Below are 15,731 nucleotides of genomic sequence, written 5' to 3'. Positions count from 1 at the left end.
AAAATAAAAGGAATAAGAAGAAGATTAAAAATTTTAAGATATGAAAAAAAAGTTTAATTTTTTTTAATGTGATCTCCTTGAGTGCAATCGTTACAATGAAGCTGAAGAAGGTCATGCTAATGGCTTTTACATGTATGAGATTACTCTTCAAAACAAAAATGTTAGCCAAACTTGAATTGACTAGTGATACGTCAGAGTTACAGATACTTACCAAATAAATTGTTCTTCCATGGTACTCAAATTCAGCTGAAGAGGAAGTTACAAAGCTCTGATCGGTGCAGCTGAAGAAGATGTTGTATTTCCTGTTGAGCTAGGCCCAATAAGTTCTTGCAGGAAGCAGGCCTCAGTAAAACATTTCGGCCATATATATATATATATATATATATATATATATATATATATATATATATATATACAGAACTTCAATTTATACAGAAAGACTAAAAAGCATAAAGTTTATTAACATATGGTTAAAAATTTAGACTACAAGTTTAAGCTACACATCCGAAAAAATTGTGCAATTTGATCGCTTCCAAACTATTAACCCTAATTTTTAGCTTATTAATTTATATTGAACATAGTTGTTTTAGGAAATATATATAATCTTACTGAACATAGACTTATTTACGATTACGTAAATATGGATAATGGGAGCAAGTGACATGAATACGGTCGTAATATGGGACACATTCATTACATAGATGTAATATTTTTGGTAAAATTTAATTCGTAAGTGAGATTCGCTTAGCAGCCCATCTTTTTAGCTTATTTTCTATAAATAGCGATAAGTATTTGATACGAACAAAGATTACATATTGTCCTGTTTTTTGAAGTTACAGAAGAATCTAAAAGAAAGAGCTTGATTTTGATGGGGTCATGGAATTCAGTTTCGTTGGAAGTGTTGTATAATGTTTTTGGATGGATTGCGTTTGTCTTATGGTCTATTAGCTTTTATCCTCAAGTCGTACTAAATTTCCGTAGGAAAAGGTTTTGTGCTTCTTCTCTACATTATTTATTTCTTCTTTTACTAAGTAGTTCTTTTCTTTGGTAAATAATTATGTTTTTTGCGTGATTTTTTTTGAATGAAAAACATTTTGGTGGGGTTGAATTTTGATTTCGTGGTGTTGAATTTGACGAAGCACTCGTCGTATCTCATCTACAATGTTTCTATGTTCTTCAGCTCTGCTGTTCAAAGGCAATACCATCGTCGATATGGCTCTAACGAGGTTTATTACACCATCTTCAAATCCTTTTCTCATTTTGTTTTTTTCTATTGAATTGTATGAACCGCGGAAACACATTGAACTGTTTACATTAAATACGTTGCAGTTGCTCATATGCTTGTTTTGATACCATATTGAATTGCAACAGTTGTTCCAATGTTGAAAAATTATAATTCATTTATTATAAACATGAATTTGGACGTGTTATATTTGGTTAAGCACATTACATCTTCTATTAAATAAAAATATTTGTTTTTGTCCCTTTATATAGGAAATATGTTAATTTGGACTATTTCTATAGAGATAAATACAGTTTTTTTGCATAAATAAATTTGTAATTAAACAGTTTAACAATTAATAATCCACTAAATTTATGAAGATTCTCAAGTATAGTAAAAGTGCACAATTTGATTAATTGATAAAAGGCTATATATGTTTAACTAAATATCACGAGGATCAAAATAATTTTTTTTAGATATTTGATGGACTAAAATCACGAACTTTCCTTCTATTTTATTTCTTCATATTAAGTTGATACTATGTTTTATAGTGAATTTAACGACTAATGTGCTGAACTGCTGATTACCTTTCATTGTTTAATTTCAGATGATACCTGTAGCTGCCAACGATGTGGCTTTCTCTACTCATGCGGTTGCTTTAACAGCATTTACCTTATTTCAGATTGTTATTTATGATGTAAGTATACCGTTCTTTTTTTTTACTCTTTTCAAATCAAATATTATATGCATACTGAAATGTGAGTTTATGACTTGATTCTAATAAACATACATATTTCTTTTTACAGCGTGGAAATCAGAAGGTCTCAAAAACTGCTATAGCAATTGTCACTGTTGCTTGGTTAAGTGTTGCAGTTTGTGTTTTTGTGTCTTTCCCTAAGCATTCTTGGCTATGGCTAGTTTCCTGCTTCAAGTAAGCCACTTTCTTTCAAATCCATAATTAGTTCTACTTAACACCCTTTTCTTCATGTTTAAAAATTTTCATAAAAATTAAAAAAAAATTGGTCAAGTTAAAGTAGCAGTACTTTATCCATTTAACCACTATAACAATAAAATCTCACACTTCTTTATCTTAACTGCAGCACATTGCAGGTTGTTATGACAATAATTAAGTACATTCCCCAGGTAATTGTTGCTCTATTTGAAGGGAAAAAACTCAGACTTCTATATGAATTGCTTGTGATTTTGTTCTCTTCTATTCAAATTACAAGATTTTGTGAAATGTTTATACTGAATTAAAGTTATTGGCTCTGAAAAATCTATAGGTTGTTATGAATTTCCGGCGAAAGAGCACAATTGGATTTAGTATTGGCAACATTTTGCTGGATTTGTTTGGAGGTTTAACAAATTATGGGCAGATGGCAGTGCAATCCATAGATCAACGTGAGTTTCACCATTTCAATTGTATATAGTGTTTGACTAACATACTTTGCTATTTCTATTTTTTACCTAGTTAAGGATTTCTATGAGATTCTATATATGTGCCTAATGTAGAAATATTTCCGAACTATTTTCTGTACAGATTCTTGGGTTAACTTTTATGGAAACATCGGCAAGACCTTATTGTCATTGGTAAGTAATTTCCTTTTATATCGCTCTATTTATTTACTACACTTCACTTCAGATTCTCTTTGTTTCCCGTTCTTGCGTCTAATTACTAGTTTAAGGCACAGACAATTATGTGGTTTTGATGAAATGAATGTTGCAGGTGTCGATATTCTTTGACAATCTCTTCATTGTGCAACACTATGTGCTCTATCCTTCTAGGAAAGAAGTTGCTTCTCTTGATTTTGATGTGGTAAGCAAGAACCCATTACTTAAATCTTCAGATCATCCACATACGTTACTATAAAATGTTTATTGTATTGTTTGATAAAGTATGCAAAGATATGCCAAGTAAAGACTATATTTCTGCCTGTATAACTCAGACACCAGGGGACATTGAGGGACGCTGATGGCTGTAGCTAGTGATATTCCGAACAAATTCATTTGCTCTTTCTCTAAGTATATACTGAGCTCTAGAGTTAAGAGCACAAATTCCCAGGCATGGTTAAGTGATTCTATGTTTAGACGTTTCTCCAATCTGCGAAATGCAGTTCCTTCTGGTATTGTGTGGAGCATTTAGAGAGAAATGTTTTATCAAATGCGTAAACTGTGTACAGTCATTTTAGTGTAAAATGCATAATGTATTAGTTAAAAGAAGATGGTCTTATCATATTTGCAAATTCAGCACTTGCTTGGTGCAGTTTTTTTTAATTAATAATAAAACTAACATTTATTCATCCAGAAAGTCTCTCTAACTTTATAAGGTAGGGGTAAGGTCTGCGCACACACTATCTTTCCCATACACCACTTATGGGATTAAACTTGATTTTTTTTTTGTTGTTGTTGTACTTATCCAGAAAATTTACTCCAATGTATTCTCCAACAATTCGAACTATATATATAGGACATCAATGACGTGAATTTTGGATCTTATATTACGCTTGACAAGCTAGTAGATTAATTTGGCAGGTCAATAAAATTGGAAAAACTTCTATCCTCATTTCAGGATAGATGGAAAAAAAAAATGATAATCAGCAAAATGTTATGATCTGTCTTCCCTCTTCCCTCATTTTGAGTCCATTATACACACATGTGCGTGCAACATAACAGCTATTTCGCTAAATTATGGACCAAGTAGAGAAACACACATACGTACATGATTACATATTACCTTCTTCGAATAAAAAGAAACTTCACTTCCTAGACATATTTACATAAGCATAAAATAAAGGCAGTTATCTATGATAGGATAAAATGAAGAGAAAGAATTGAGACAGCGGAGGACGGAATTAAAAAGGCAAGTCAAAAGCCACTGCCGGGCACCCAACCCAAATAGATGGACACCTACCTTCGCAAAGACCAAAAATACTCTATTTCTATCTTCCTCCAAATTAAGTTATGATCATTGATAAGCTAAAGTTTGGATAATTCAAGTGGTGCTGCTGTTTTCTACAGCAAGGATGGTTCTTTTGTCAGAGACCACCCTTTCCACCGCTCTATTAGTTGATTGCTCGTTCTTGCTGCTAGTTTTAGTCCTACCATTTCTTTCAACAGTTCGTTGCAATATCCGGACTGGTATCCCACCCAAGTCAAAGTCTTCCTTCAAAGATCTAGTTAGGAACCTCAAATCTGTCTCTGAGAGCTGGGTTTTTCCGCTCATAAATGCAATAAAAGTTGGTGGTCTAGCTTTCACCTGAGTGAAATACTTGATCTTGGGTTGAGCCGCCTGGTCTTTCCAAGAATGTCTGCTCATGACCTGCCACACATTGTCAATCAACATATATTTACCCAGACAAATATAACTTGGCCTGATGTGGCACATTTAGGGAAAATGTATACCTTGCGTAGCCAACGGTTAAGACGAGCTGTAGGCAATCTCAAACACCATTTTTCATATGTTTCAACAACCTGACGCATGACAGCCATCCGGCCCTTTCCTTCTAGTGCTGAAACAAATACAACGGGTATTCCTGTGACCTGCAAATAAATTGCCTTAATGATGAATCAAGTTCTACAACTGAAATTGTACAGAGAATTCTCCCGAAGGTCATCTACCTATTTTTAAATTGATAACATGCATCAAAAGATACGAAAAGGAAACATAAGACATACAGTACAAAATCAGGTCCCAATTATCAGCTAAAGTAACTATATTGTTGCCAGTGCATAAAACTTTTTCTATTAATAAGAATTTTGTTCAAGGAGAAAATGAAGTTGTCCTTGAATAGCATACTCATCAATCAAGTGGTAATACACAACTAAGTACAGCAAATTCCGATTCTGCATCACTTCTTTTTAAGAAAGAAAGAGAAGGAACTGCCAAAGATTAATCCCGTGATTACTTGTCCACACATGTTTCCTTACATAGTCTATTTATACAATCACAAGAAATCTCACGTTCCTAAATGTCTTGAGACACTCAGTGACTTACCATAGAAGTGATATCCTTCTAAAAACAAATTTAAAAAAAATATTAGGGACATAAATGTCAAGAATTCACTTATATTATGGAATGGTGGACAAGCTCCTCCAAAGGCATATGCATGAGAAAAATTCAAATAAACAGTAGGATAATTGCAGCAAGAGATTATAGTTTTACACACTGACAAACCTGTGGTATAACTGTCTGAATTTCTGCAGGTACAGCTTCAATTACGCGCTTGTACAATTTGGAATTTTCTTCCCCTCTTAGAAGATCCATCTTATTTACAATCACAACCAGACCACGTCCTTCCTCTACTGCTCGCCTCGCTATAACTACTTCAACATGCTTCATGCTCCGCCTAGCTTTTGCAATCTAATCATTATAAAGGAAAAAATATAGAACAGTTGTATGACAGTTAGAAAAAAATATGTATAAAACACAGAAATAGAAATTACTCATACCACAAGAGCTTTAAAGGAGGGGAGAAAACAAGGAAAACTTTTGGAGATTATTCATGACTCAGGTAGTGCAGCAACTACACAAATCCCGTTGTATTGTCAGTCCATTAGCAGGCATAGAGCTATATTATGTTGCATCGCATTTGATACATCTATATTACAGGTGTTGGTTACACTTTTCAGCCAATGTTCTAGGTTGTTGCCCCCAAGCGGATGCTAGATATATGAAACATTGATGCAAGTCATTCCTTCATACACTGTTTAAACCAGATCCAGCAGCTCTCCACTATCCCTTTCAGTCATTCTTATTCAAGTAAGAGATACAAAAGTTAAAATGTTGTCCAGTTCTCAGAAAGAAGACAGAAAAGAACATTATGGTTCACAGAAATTCTAGTAACAGCTAAAGCACTGTAATGTTTTCCACATTTTATAATAGTCATCTCTGGGCTAGCTTGCGCTCACATTGACTATTCTACCGGGTACCTGCTATCTCACATTAGCATAGGTACCGTAACTCTGTGCACAAAGGTTTAGGCATATGGGAAGAAAGAAATCACCGAGCATTTTTGTCTCTAATGGGATTTGAAACCTGCCCTCCGTGGTGTTCACCCAATTCACTGACTACTATGTCACACCCTTGGGTGCATCTAAGCCAGTTTATTAAAATTGTAATTTAATCGTTTATCACACAGCAAATACATTAAGTGGGCCAAATTCATGAATCTAAAACCAAAAAGATTGATAGTCACAATTAGCTAACCTCTTCTGCATCGAGGACCAAAGCAATTATATGTGCTCTCATAAGGTGCTTCCTTGATTGCATAATACTCAAAGATGCTGGGCCCTTGTCCTGTTTTGTCCTTTCCAACCAACCTGCTGTGTCAACCTGAGATAATTATACCCTCCCAACATCAGAACCGATCATGCTAATACATAAATCAAGGAGCCTCTATTCAAGGTAGAAGTCATGGGCAATGATACACTGAAGTAAAGATTAAGTTAAGCTAAGCGAAGCACCCTTCCTGAGCTTTTCTAAGCTTTAGCGCGCCTTAAATAAGCCTTTGACAACACTGTTTTGCGTCATTCAATGACACTGTTATTCATGTGATTTATTTCTCGAAACAATGGTTCGTATTACTGGTGGTATGAAGGTCAAAGCCGATAGGGATGAATCTTCCCCATATGCATCTATGCTTGCTGCACAAGATGTTTCTCAGAGATGCAAGGAGCTTGGCATCAATGCACTTCACATTAAGCTTCAAGCCACTGGTGGAAACAAGACTAAAACACCTAAACCCGGTGCTCAGTATGATCTCGGGGCTCTTACCCACTAGGGGCCTAGGAATGAAAATTGGTCGTATAGAGGATGTGATTCCAGTTCGTACTGATAGCACTTGCAGAAAGGGTGGTAGGAGAGGAAGAAAGCTGTAACCTTGCTGCTCTTGTTGAGAAACAAATGCGGATTCTTGTTGAGATAAGGCAGGTTTTAGTTTCGATATGAACTTAAATCCTACTCATCTACTATGTAGGTCTTTGATGTTGGCTTTGCCTATAGATTTTGCTTCTTTTTTCGTGGTTGAATTTGTGAGACAATTATTTCGTGGGTTGGGGGGGACATGATATTTTTTGTAAAAGAAAAAGAGGCAAAATAAAAGGAATAAGAAGAAGATTAAAAATTTTAAGATATAAAAAAAAAAGTTTAATTTTTTTTAATGTGATCTCCTTGAGTGCAATCGTTACAATGAAGCTGAAGAAGGTCATGCTAATGGCTTTTACATCTATGAGATTACTTTTCAAAAGAAAAATGTTAGCCAAACTTGAATTGACTAGTGACGGACAATATTTGCATCAGAGTTACAGATACTTACCAAATAAATTGTTCTTCCTTGGTACTCAAATTCAGCACGAATGGAATCTCTAGTCAAACCAGCCTCAGGGCCAACCAAAACACGATCTTCTTGCAAGATTGTGTTCAACAAGGTTGACTTTCCAACATTGGGCCGCCCGACAATTGCCAACTGCAATGGCAATTTACACTCCATATCCTCAGAGGAGTCATTCTCCTGGCTCTCATCATCTGAAAGATTACATGTAGAATAGCAAGAAAGATCAGAAGCGAAGTTGATAAGCTCTGCAGGAAAAAAGAAACACTTCTACAAAAGAATGCTGCATTTGTACCTCTGCAATTGCAGGTATATCTCTCAACATGTGACAGGTCACTGTATAATCACATTAAGGAATATTTTCTAGAAGATACATCACTTGATTTAAGATATACTCCATTTTCAGTAAGCAAAGCATAGAGAGATTAACCAAATAGAAGTGTTTCTTATATCATTCTCTACTTCCCATCCTCTCTCCTCTACATGGACAAAAGAGATATATAACTTAGCTAAAAGAGAGAAAATTAGCTTCCAGTCTCACTCATGTAGCTTCTAATACTGTTTGTTTAATCTTTTGAGAACAAATCCAAAATGACATGCATCTCTGTAGTTTCACTTAAGTAGCTGGAGTTGTTTATTGTAATTGTACCAACCTAAAATATTATCTTCTTTCTGCGCAGTACACCAAACTTCAACTGAGCAATTACATGATCTTAGGAGTAATGCTTTAGGGTTGAGTATCACATATTCATGATGTTAATAAACTACACCAGTAACATGGTTCTAGAAGTTACTAGCCATATTGAGCTGTTTTCAACAATCCGCACAAATCATAACAGCAACCAGATCCTGCACTCATATTATTGATAGAGATACCTTTAGCAAGGATACTGAGATTAATATTCAATTTGACCATGCAAAAGCAAACTAATCTCAAAACAGACAAAGGCAACATTTGAAGAAGCCAAATGAAGATGCGATTCCAAGTCACTACAGAATGCACACTCACTGGCAAGCATAGGGAGATGAAGAGGTAGATGATCAAAACATTTATGAGGAAAAAACTCCTCCTCTGAAATAAAACCTTGAAAAGGACAAGAAGATTCAGATAAAGGTGGATAATAACCAAGCACCAAAATTCTCTCTGGGACATGAGTTTCTTACCATTTACGTTTTGGAGCACATATTCTTCAAGTAATGGTCGAAGAGTTTCATGAAGTTCAGCCATGCCCATTCCAGTTTCAGCAGATAAAGCAATGGGATCACCAAATCCTAAGGTATAAGATTCACCGACAGCAGCTGCAAGAGAACCATCATAGTCATCAAGCGATTCAGCTTTATTCATCACCACAATAGTCTTCATTCCAGGTGCATTCTTCCTCAACCACTTTCCAACATCCAAATCCATAGGCTGCAGTCCATCTCTAGTCACAATACAAAAGGATAGTTAATTTTTGCATCCAGAAAGTTTTTGTAATACAGTATGCAAAGTTTGAGTTTCACAAGCTACCAGCTTTGAGGTGTGTGATAATGTGATTAAATATGCTTTACTTTAGCAAATAGTACCTTTTCAGCAGATTTTTCATCCTTTTTCAATTAGACAATAAGAAATCTCATCTATTGCAGCCAACTCATGCACCTTTAGAACAATGAATGAAGTTAAATTTCTTGTGAGATTTACATATTCTTTGTCCTATTCTTAAAAAAAAATTATCTTTTTCCTTCTTTATAAGTAATTTATTGGAAAAGGAAAAAAGAGTTACCGTAATTATCTATCTGATAATCAACAGAGAAGAGAAAAGATAGTATTGAAGAAACCAAGATTTCGTATTTTCATATACTAAAATTCTTTTCAACCTTGCATCAACTAAGAAGAGCGCAAGTTGAGATCTTGACAGCACATTTCCAGTCATTTCTGCAGTTCTACGAAGAACAGAACCAGAAGAAGCCTCTGCTTCTAAGCCAGCAGAATCCAACACCTTAAACCTTAAATTGCCCAGTTTTGCAACACCTTCTCGTATGTCCCGGGTAACATGGTCAGTAGGAGTGTTGTATACAAGGGCCTCCCTCCTTCGTATCAATCTACAAATCAAAAGCAGATTAACGATTACACAACGATGACTGAAGTGTTCCCTCGCACTTGATTACAAATCAAATTTAAATGTCCGTTGCTGTACTTACCGGTTAAACAATGCTGACTTCCCTACATTAGGTCGTCCTATGATCACAACCGTTGGCAGCTTGTTAATATGAATCCGTGTAAAATCAACCAAGTCTTCAGTGGGATGTTTAGCTTGCGGTCGACCATCAGTATGACTAGCAGCAGCTTTAACATTGAAGTCCTCTGGTACATTGTCACAAGCATCATCACCATCTGAAGCAACATTATCTAATACTTCATCATCTGCCCTCTCTTGACCTAACAGAGTGCAGAATTTCGCAACGTTCTGAAAGAAAAAATGTTTTGATACTGAAACTGGAGTTCCACCACCAATCTTCGTTGATGGAAATCCTAAAACAGAAAAAAGTAGCACCTGATTATGATGAGTATCAACTTTAAAATACAAAATCTTTCAAAGCCTAATAAAAGCATTACATAAGCAAAATTAGAAAAATAACAATATAACTAGTACAAATCAATCCCAGAATAGTTGTGGTTGGCTATATTAATCCATTAAAACTCCATTTTATTTCAGTGCGCAACAAATTAACATTCTAGCAGAATGAATGTTTGGCCTCCGGTGCTGGTTGGCTTCTAACACTATATTAGGCTGAATAGGAAAAGCAAAGCAAAGATTCCTAGGCTCAGTCTAAAATTTCTACTAGCTCAGTATACTACTCCCTTTGTTTCACTTTATGTGACGTAGTTTGGAGTACGAGGGCCAAGTTGACTAACTTTAAGTTACAATAGTTAGCCCGGTGCAATAGTTAGGAATTCAAAATATTTAAAAAATATTGCAAGAAAGTGGTCAAAATCAATAGGCACAAACAAAAAGTGGAACAGAGCGAGTCGTATTTATTTAGAAACATATGCTTAAAGTACCAAAATCAATAGGAACAAACAAAAGATTACCAATAATCTCATTGCAGATGCATTTTTTGTGGAATTCTGAAGCTGAGGCAGTAGTAGTTACTCGCTGTGCAGCTCGAAACCAGGCAGCACAAGACATTCCAAATAAGTGAATTAGAAAAACTACTTATAAAAAGTTTGAAGCTTCAAGACTTTTCTTCACGATTTCAGCCGCCATAGCTCCGAGCGAAGAGGAAGCTACAAAGCTCTGATCGGTGCAGCTGAAGAAGATGTTGTATTTCCTGCTAGGCTAGGCCCAATAGTTCTTGCAGGAAGCAGGCCTCAGTAAAACATTTCGGCCCAATATACATATACATATATATATATACGTATATGTACGTATATTTTTAACTTGTACCCACTTTTCCTTTTTCTCCTCTTTCTTCTTCTTCTTCTTCTTCTTCGGGTGACAGTAATTTTATATGGTGTTTATGAACATATTTTAAGGTAGTTTATGATGTTTTACAGTGATGAGATGTTATGACTCTTTATTTTTTACTATTGCTTAGGGTTTCTTCTTCTGTTTCTTAATTGCAAAATGGGTTCGTTAGATTTATTGTTGTTTTGACAAATTAATGATTGGGGTTTGTTCTTGATGATATTTGGAGGTTATGTTTTAAATTTGAGCTCATTTGGAGTAGATTTAGGTATTAAATCGTATATTGGATTGTTATAATTCGAAGAACAAATTTCTGTTTCTGAGCAATTTGCACTTCAGGCCTATTCGGCCTTAAGTGCATGAAAACATTGGTCGCACTTTAGACCTTTTGGCGTTAAGAGCATCTGAAGTGTAATTTTTCACTTCAGACTTATTGGCCTTAAGTGTAGGAAGACGTTTGTTGCACTTCAGACCTTTTGGCCTTAACTGCATCTGAAGTGTAATTTTTCACTTCAGACTTATTGGCCTTAAGTGTAGGAAAACGTTTGTTGCACTTCAGAACTGTGGCCTTAAGTCCATCTGAAGTGCAATTTTTCACTTCAAACTTAATGGCCTTAAGTGCATGAAACCATTGATTACACTTCAGACCTATTTGGCCTTAAGTGCATCTGAAGTGTTATTTTGACTCTACCCACTTAAAAACTGGTATATACGGCTGGCTTGAAGCCAAATTCTGACTCTACCCACTTAAGAAGAGGATCGATTTTCTCCACTTGACGCTCTATGAATTTCAAATTGCCAGATTAATATGCGAAAAGTACTAATATTATGAAACCCAAATGAAATGCCAACACAAACAACAGAGAATTGTAGGCCTGCCATAAGCATTTAGCATACTACAAGAGCGGATCATATTTATGCTCAGAATCTGGAGTCAACTCTTCAAGATCTCGTGATAATACACAGTGCAAAAAATAATTAATTGCAGGTGCTTTACAGCTAGCCAAATAGATGGAACTTTTGAGCGCTAAGCTTATCCCTATAGAAGGACCTAACAATGTTACAAGATTCTAGGATCACTTTAATAGGTAATAGCTCCACTAAATACTACAGTAGTTTGTTTTAGTTCGTCTCAGGAATCAAAAAGGGACTTCACGGTTTTCAAATACAACAAGGGACTAGAATAGACAGATATCATCATGGGTGCTGACACTTGTGCTCCAAGAAGTTAGCTCCCGTGCTCCGTCAACACTAAAATACAGCATGCCTTTTACCAACATTGAAAAGTACGTAGCAATCAAATTATGTTTCATTTCGTTCTCTTTTTTGGGACCAGTATCACAACCCAAAACCATCAATTCCCTCCTCCAATATGAAAACTGTGGTGAAATCCCCCCCCCCCCCCCAAAACCAACCAACCAAATCCCTCTCCTCCTCCTCCTTCGTTACAACCCTTTCCTCGGCACCTTTCCACACCTCTGACCAGTGGATACTATTAGGTCTTCATTGTTGCACATTAGACTCAGATCCTTTTAAAGTCAAAACGGCATTGGAGCACAACCCTAGTCCAACCATGTCATGTCCGGCCAGTTTCTCCACTCACACAACGCTGTAGCCCCTCTTGGTAAAGCTCTCACACACTAGCACCCATTGCCCCATCACAAGTTTTTTCTTCAGCTGATTGAAATCAAACCTTGAAGATAGTTCCTTTTCTACCAAGGAAGTAGTGTGGTTTCTAGGACCACCAATATACTGCTAAGTGAATCTCTAAGGTCCAGCTAGATTTTTTGCAAGCTTAAATGCTATATACTCATTGCATCTTCTTGATGCCTTTTCTTTAATCCACTTACTTTATCACCAAAAAAAACTAAAATCTCTAAGGTACAGTGGGAAGTTCACATGTACGGAGTGGAGGAACAAATTTCCGGAGCACAAAAATCAGCGCTGTGTTATCATTTCTGTCATGTCCTCCAAAATTTGAAACAAATCTAATATGAGGCAGCAGAGTTGTGTTTTCACAAAATGCTCGTAAGATACTTTGCAATATTAAACATCAAATCCTTGATGGGGAAAAAATAAATTAACTATTGACCATTTAATCTCAAGATGCATGAAGTCTGAGATGTTTCTTGACGAAGATAGGCAGACAGGGAGCCTTGTCTAGATGCCACTGTTAGTCTGTTAGTAGCGCAATCAGAAAAATTCACACAGAGAAAAAGAAACTCCCTCCTTCCAAACTCGAAGTACACTAGCTAACAGCAGTATGGTATGTCCTCGGCAAAGACCAAAACTGATGGTGGGTGAGATCTAGACATGCACATATGGAAATATGTATTGTTCATACACACACACACACACTGTTCTTAATTTAAAAAATGAGGACAGTTGGGAAACAACGAACTTTAAAAATTGTATCACCACTACCTTTTGCCACGTTATAGAAACAAAATCTTGATCATCAGAAATTGACCAGACAAGTAAAGGTTCAGACCTAAGTTTGCTCCTAAAGACATATGTTAGGAACAGCGAAAAGCAAAATATAGAGAGCACATTCTGAAAACTGATAAAAATTATATTTTGCAACTTGCAAGATAACATACCACAAACTCCGCTTGTCAGATCATTATCCCCAGGAGCACGACAGAATACTAAATCTTGAGGGAATTTCTTCATCAAATGATCAATAATCTTTTGACGCGTCAGTGGAACTCTTTCTAGTGCAGTACATGAAAGTTTCGTCAGTGGCATAGTAAAGGGTCTGATCCCATCTGCTTCCTACAATTAAAAGACATTTCAGGACTAGGGTGACAAAAACACACAACTTAAACATCAAGTTAAACGGAAGTATCAAATTTCATTGAAATAACACAAATGGTATCAATGTATACACACACAGAAACACATGAATAACAAAACAATCAACCCCACCAAAAAAAAATACAAAAGAATTTCCCAATTACTTACAGTTAAGTTATATATTCATCATAAATTTTTATACTATCAGGTCACTATCTAAAGCTAAACTTTCTTTAGATATAGGATTTTTAATCTTGAAAATAAGACAGGTTACGTGCTCCAACAGGTACATGGGACAAAAATTTCTTTACACTGACATTGCATATAACTTATCCAACTAATGAACCAAATTGCATATGTCAGAAAATGGGGAGATGGTACAAAACACATGAATAACCAAACAACCATCCCACAAAAAAAGGGAATCTACAGAAAGAATTTTATTAATTACTTCTCTTAATCCTAAATATGCTAATGAACTAAAATGAGCACCTGGTGTTCCCATTCAGCAGCAATAGCTTTAGCAAGAGCTAAAGTTGGGCATTTGAGGGGACGCTTAGAAGGGGTTTTAAGGGTACGATAATCAAGCATAACACTCCAACCAATTCCATCATCAGCTTCTCTAGTTGTCACTTTCTTGTAAAACCTCTTCCCCACAATTGATCCAGTCATGAATGACATAGGCATAGCCACAGATGCTGAATCTTGTGATGATAAAGGTGAAGTCTCTTTTGGACCTTTTATGATAATATTATCATGGGTTGTTGTTGAATTTGGATCTCCGCCATAAAAAGTGAAGGAGGAAGAAGATGGGTCATCTGATGATTCGGGTTGTGCTGAAGTTGCTAAGTTACTGAAAATACGGGTTTGAGAAGCGGTTAGCGTTTTAAGGAAGGTAAAGTTTGTTGCTTTAAGACTTCTTCTCACGATTTCAGCCGCCATAGCTCTGAGCTGAGTTGGTGCAGCTGAAGAAGATGCTGTATTTTGCAGCTGCTCAATCTGTTTTGGGCCTATGCCCAATTCATTCTTACAGGAACCATGCCTCAAATAAGTAAACATTGATTTGTTACCTCTCTATTTAATTTATACCCATATTTTTTAAATTATTTAACTTATAAATTATTTAACTTATAAGTTAATTTTAACAACTTCAAACGTATCTCTTCTTACTCTTAACTACATGTGCGCTCCTTTGTTACTCTTTTTCTTGTCTATCAAATTAACTTTTCAACCACTGCTTTAATATATTCACTAATAAAATATAAAGTCAACTTAACAACTTAACCTACATTTGATCAAATACTGTCATAAAATAACAAAACAGATTATTGTTATTGTTCTCTATTTGAATTCAAAAACCCTATCAACATAAGGTAAAACGCGGGCTTCTGCAAATTTTACCATCCTTTATTTTGCAAGCTCGAGATACAAATCCAAATGCATCGAGAGTGTAACAAATACTCGCTAGTTCATCTTGTTATGTGTTTATCTCATACTGAATATACAGAAGTTCCAAATCCAGTATGAAGAATATGAAGAATTCCTCGTGAGGTAAAGTCCGATGTGATGCCAAACCAGCTCTTAGTTACACTGAAAAGTTAATTTGTCCTGAAGTTTGCACTACAAATTGAAAAATTTCAGACTAATTTGTCTAAAGTTTGTACTATGAAGTGAGGGGAACTCAAATTTGCCCTTGCACTATGAACTGAAGTTCCTGAAGTTTGCACTAGAAATTGAAGAGCTTCACACTAATTTGTCTAAAGTTTGCACTATGAAGTGAGGGAAAACTGAAGCTTTCTCTTGCACTATGAACTGAAGTTACTGAAGTTTGCACTACAAACTGAAGAACTTCAGACTAATTTGTCTGAAGTTTGCCCTTGCACTTTGAACTAAAGTTCCTAAAATTTGCACTACAAATTGAAGAACTTTAGACTA

General features: G+C 35.6%; 2 protein-coding genes across 3 annotated transcripts; one reads left to right on the top strand and one right to left on the bottom strand.

The window, feature by feature from the left end:
• Positions 1 to 845: 845 nt before the first annotated feature.
• LOC104116237 (cystinosin homolog) lies at positions 846 to 3,434 on the top strand. Its single transcript, XM_070195588.1, has 8 exons — positions 846 to 1,226; positions 1,830 to 1,919; positions 2,029 to 2,153; positions 2,323 to 2,365; positions 2,506 to 2,623; positions 2,763 to 2,812; positions 2,949 to 3,038; positions 3,169 to 3,434. The coding sequence occupies exons 1-8, from the start codon at positions 1,083 to 1,085 to the stop codon at positions 3,193 to 3,195; spliced, it is 687 nt and encodes a 228-aa protein (XP_070051689.1). The 5' UTR covers positions 846 to 1,082; the 3' UTR covers positions 3,196 to 3,434.
• Positions 3,435 to 3,878: 444 nt separating this feature from the next.
• On the bottom strand, positions 3,879 to 14,870 carry LOC104116239 (uncharacterized). 2 transcript variants are annotated; one of them, XM_070195586.1, is made up of 11 exons: positions 14,289 to 14,870; positions 13,601 to 13,775; positions 10,625 to 10,696; positions 9,733 to 10,063; positions 9,409 to 9,633; positions 8,716 to 8,975; positions 7,537 to 7,745; positions 6,429 to 6,554; positions 5,397 to 5,582; positions 4,625 to 4,762; positions 3,879 to 4,541 (listed from the first exon to the last, which is right to left on the bottom strand). In XM_070195586.1, exons 1-11 carry the CDS (start codon positions 14,853 to 14,855, stop codon positions 4,215 to 4,217), a joined length of 2,616 nt encoding a protein of 871 aa, XP_070051687.1. In that variant the 5' UTR covers positions 14,856 to 14,870; the 3' UTR covers positions 3,879 to 4,214. The 2 variants fall into 2 exon arrangements, with proteins under 2 accessions (XP_070051687.1, XP_070051688.1); XM_070195587.1 differs by lacking the exon at positions 10,625 to 10,696.
• Positions 14,871 to 15,731: the final 861 nt, after the last annotated feature.

This window comes from Nicotiana tomentosiformis, chromosome 2 (assembly GCF_000390325.3).
Source record: "Nicotiana tomentosiformis chromosome 2, ASM39032v3, whole genome shotgun sequence".
NCBI classification, from domain to species: Eukaryota; Viridiplantae; Streptophyta; class Magnoliopsida; order Solanales; family Solanaceae; genus Nicotiana; species Nicotiana tomentosiformis.
This window is presented reverse-complemented; position numbering and strand designations above follow the sequence as displayed.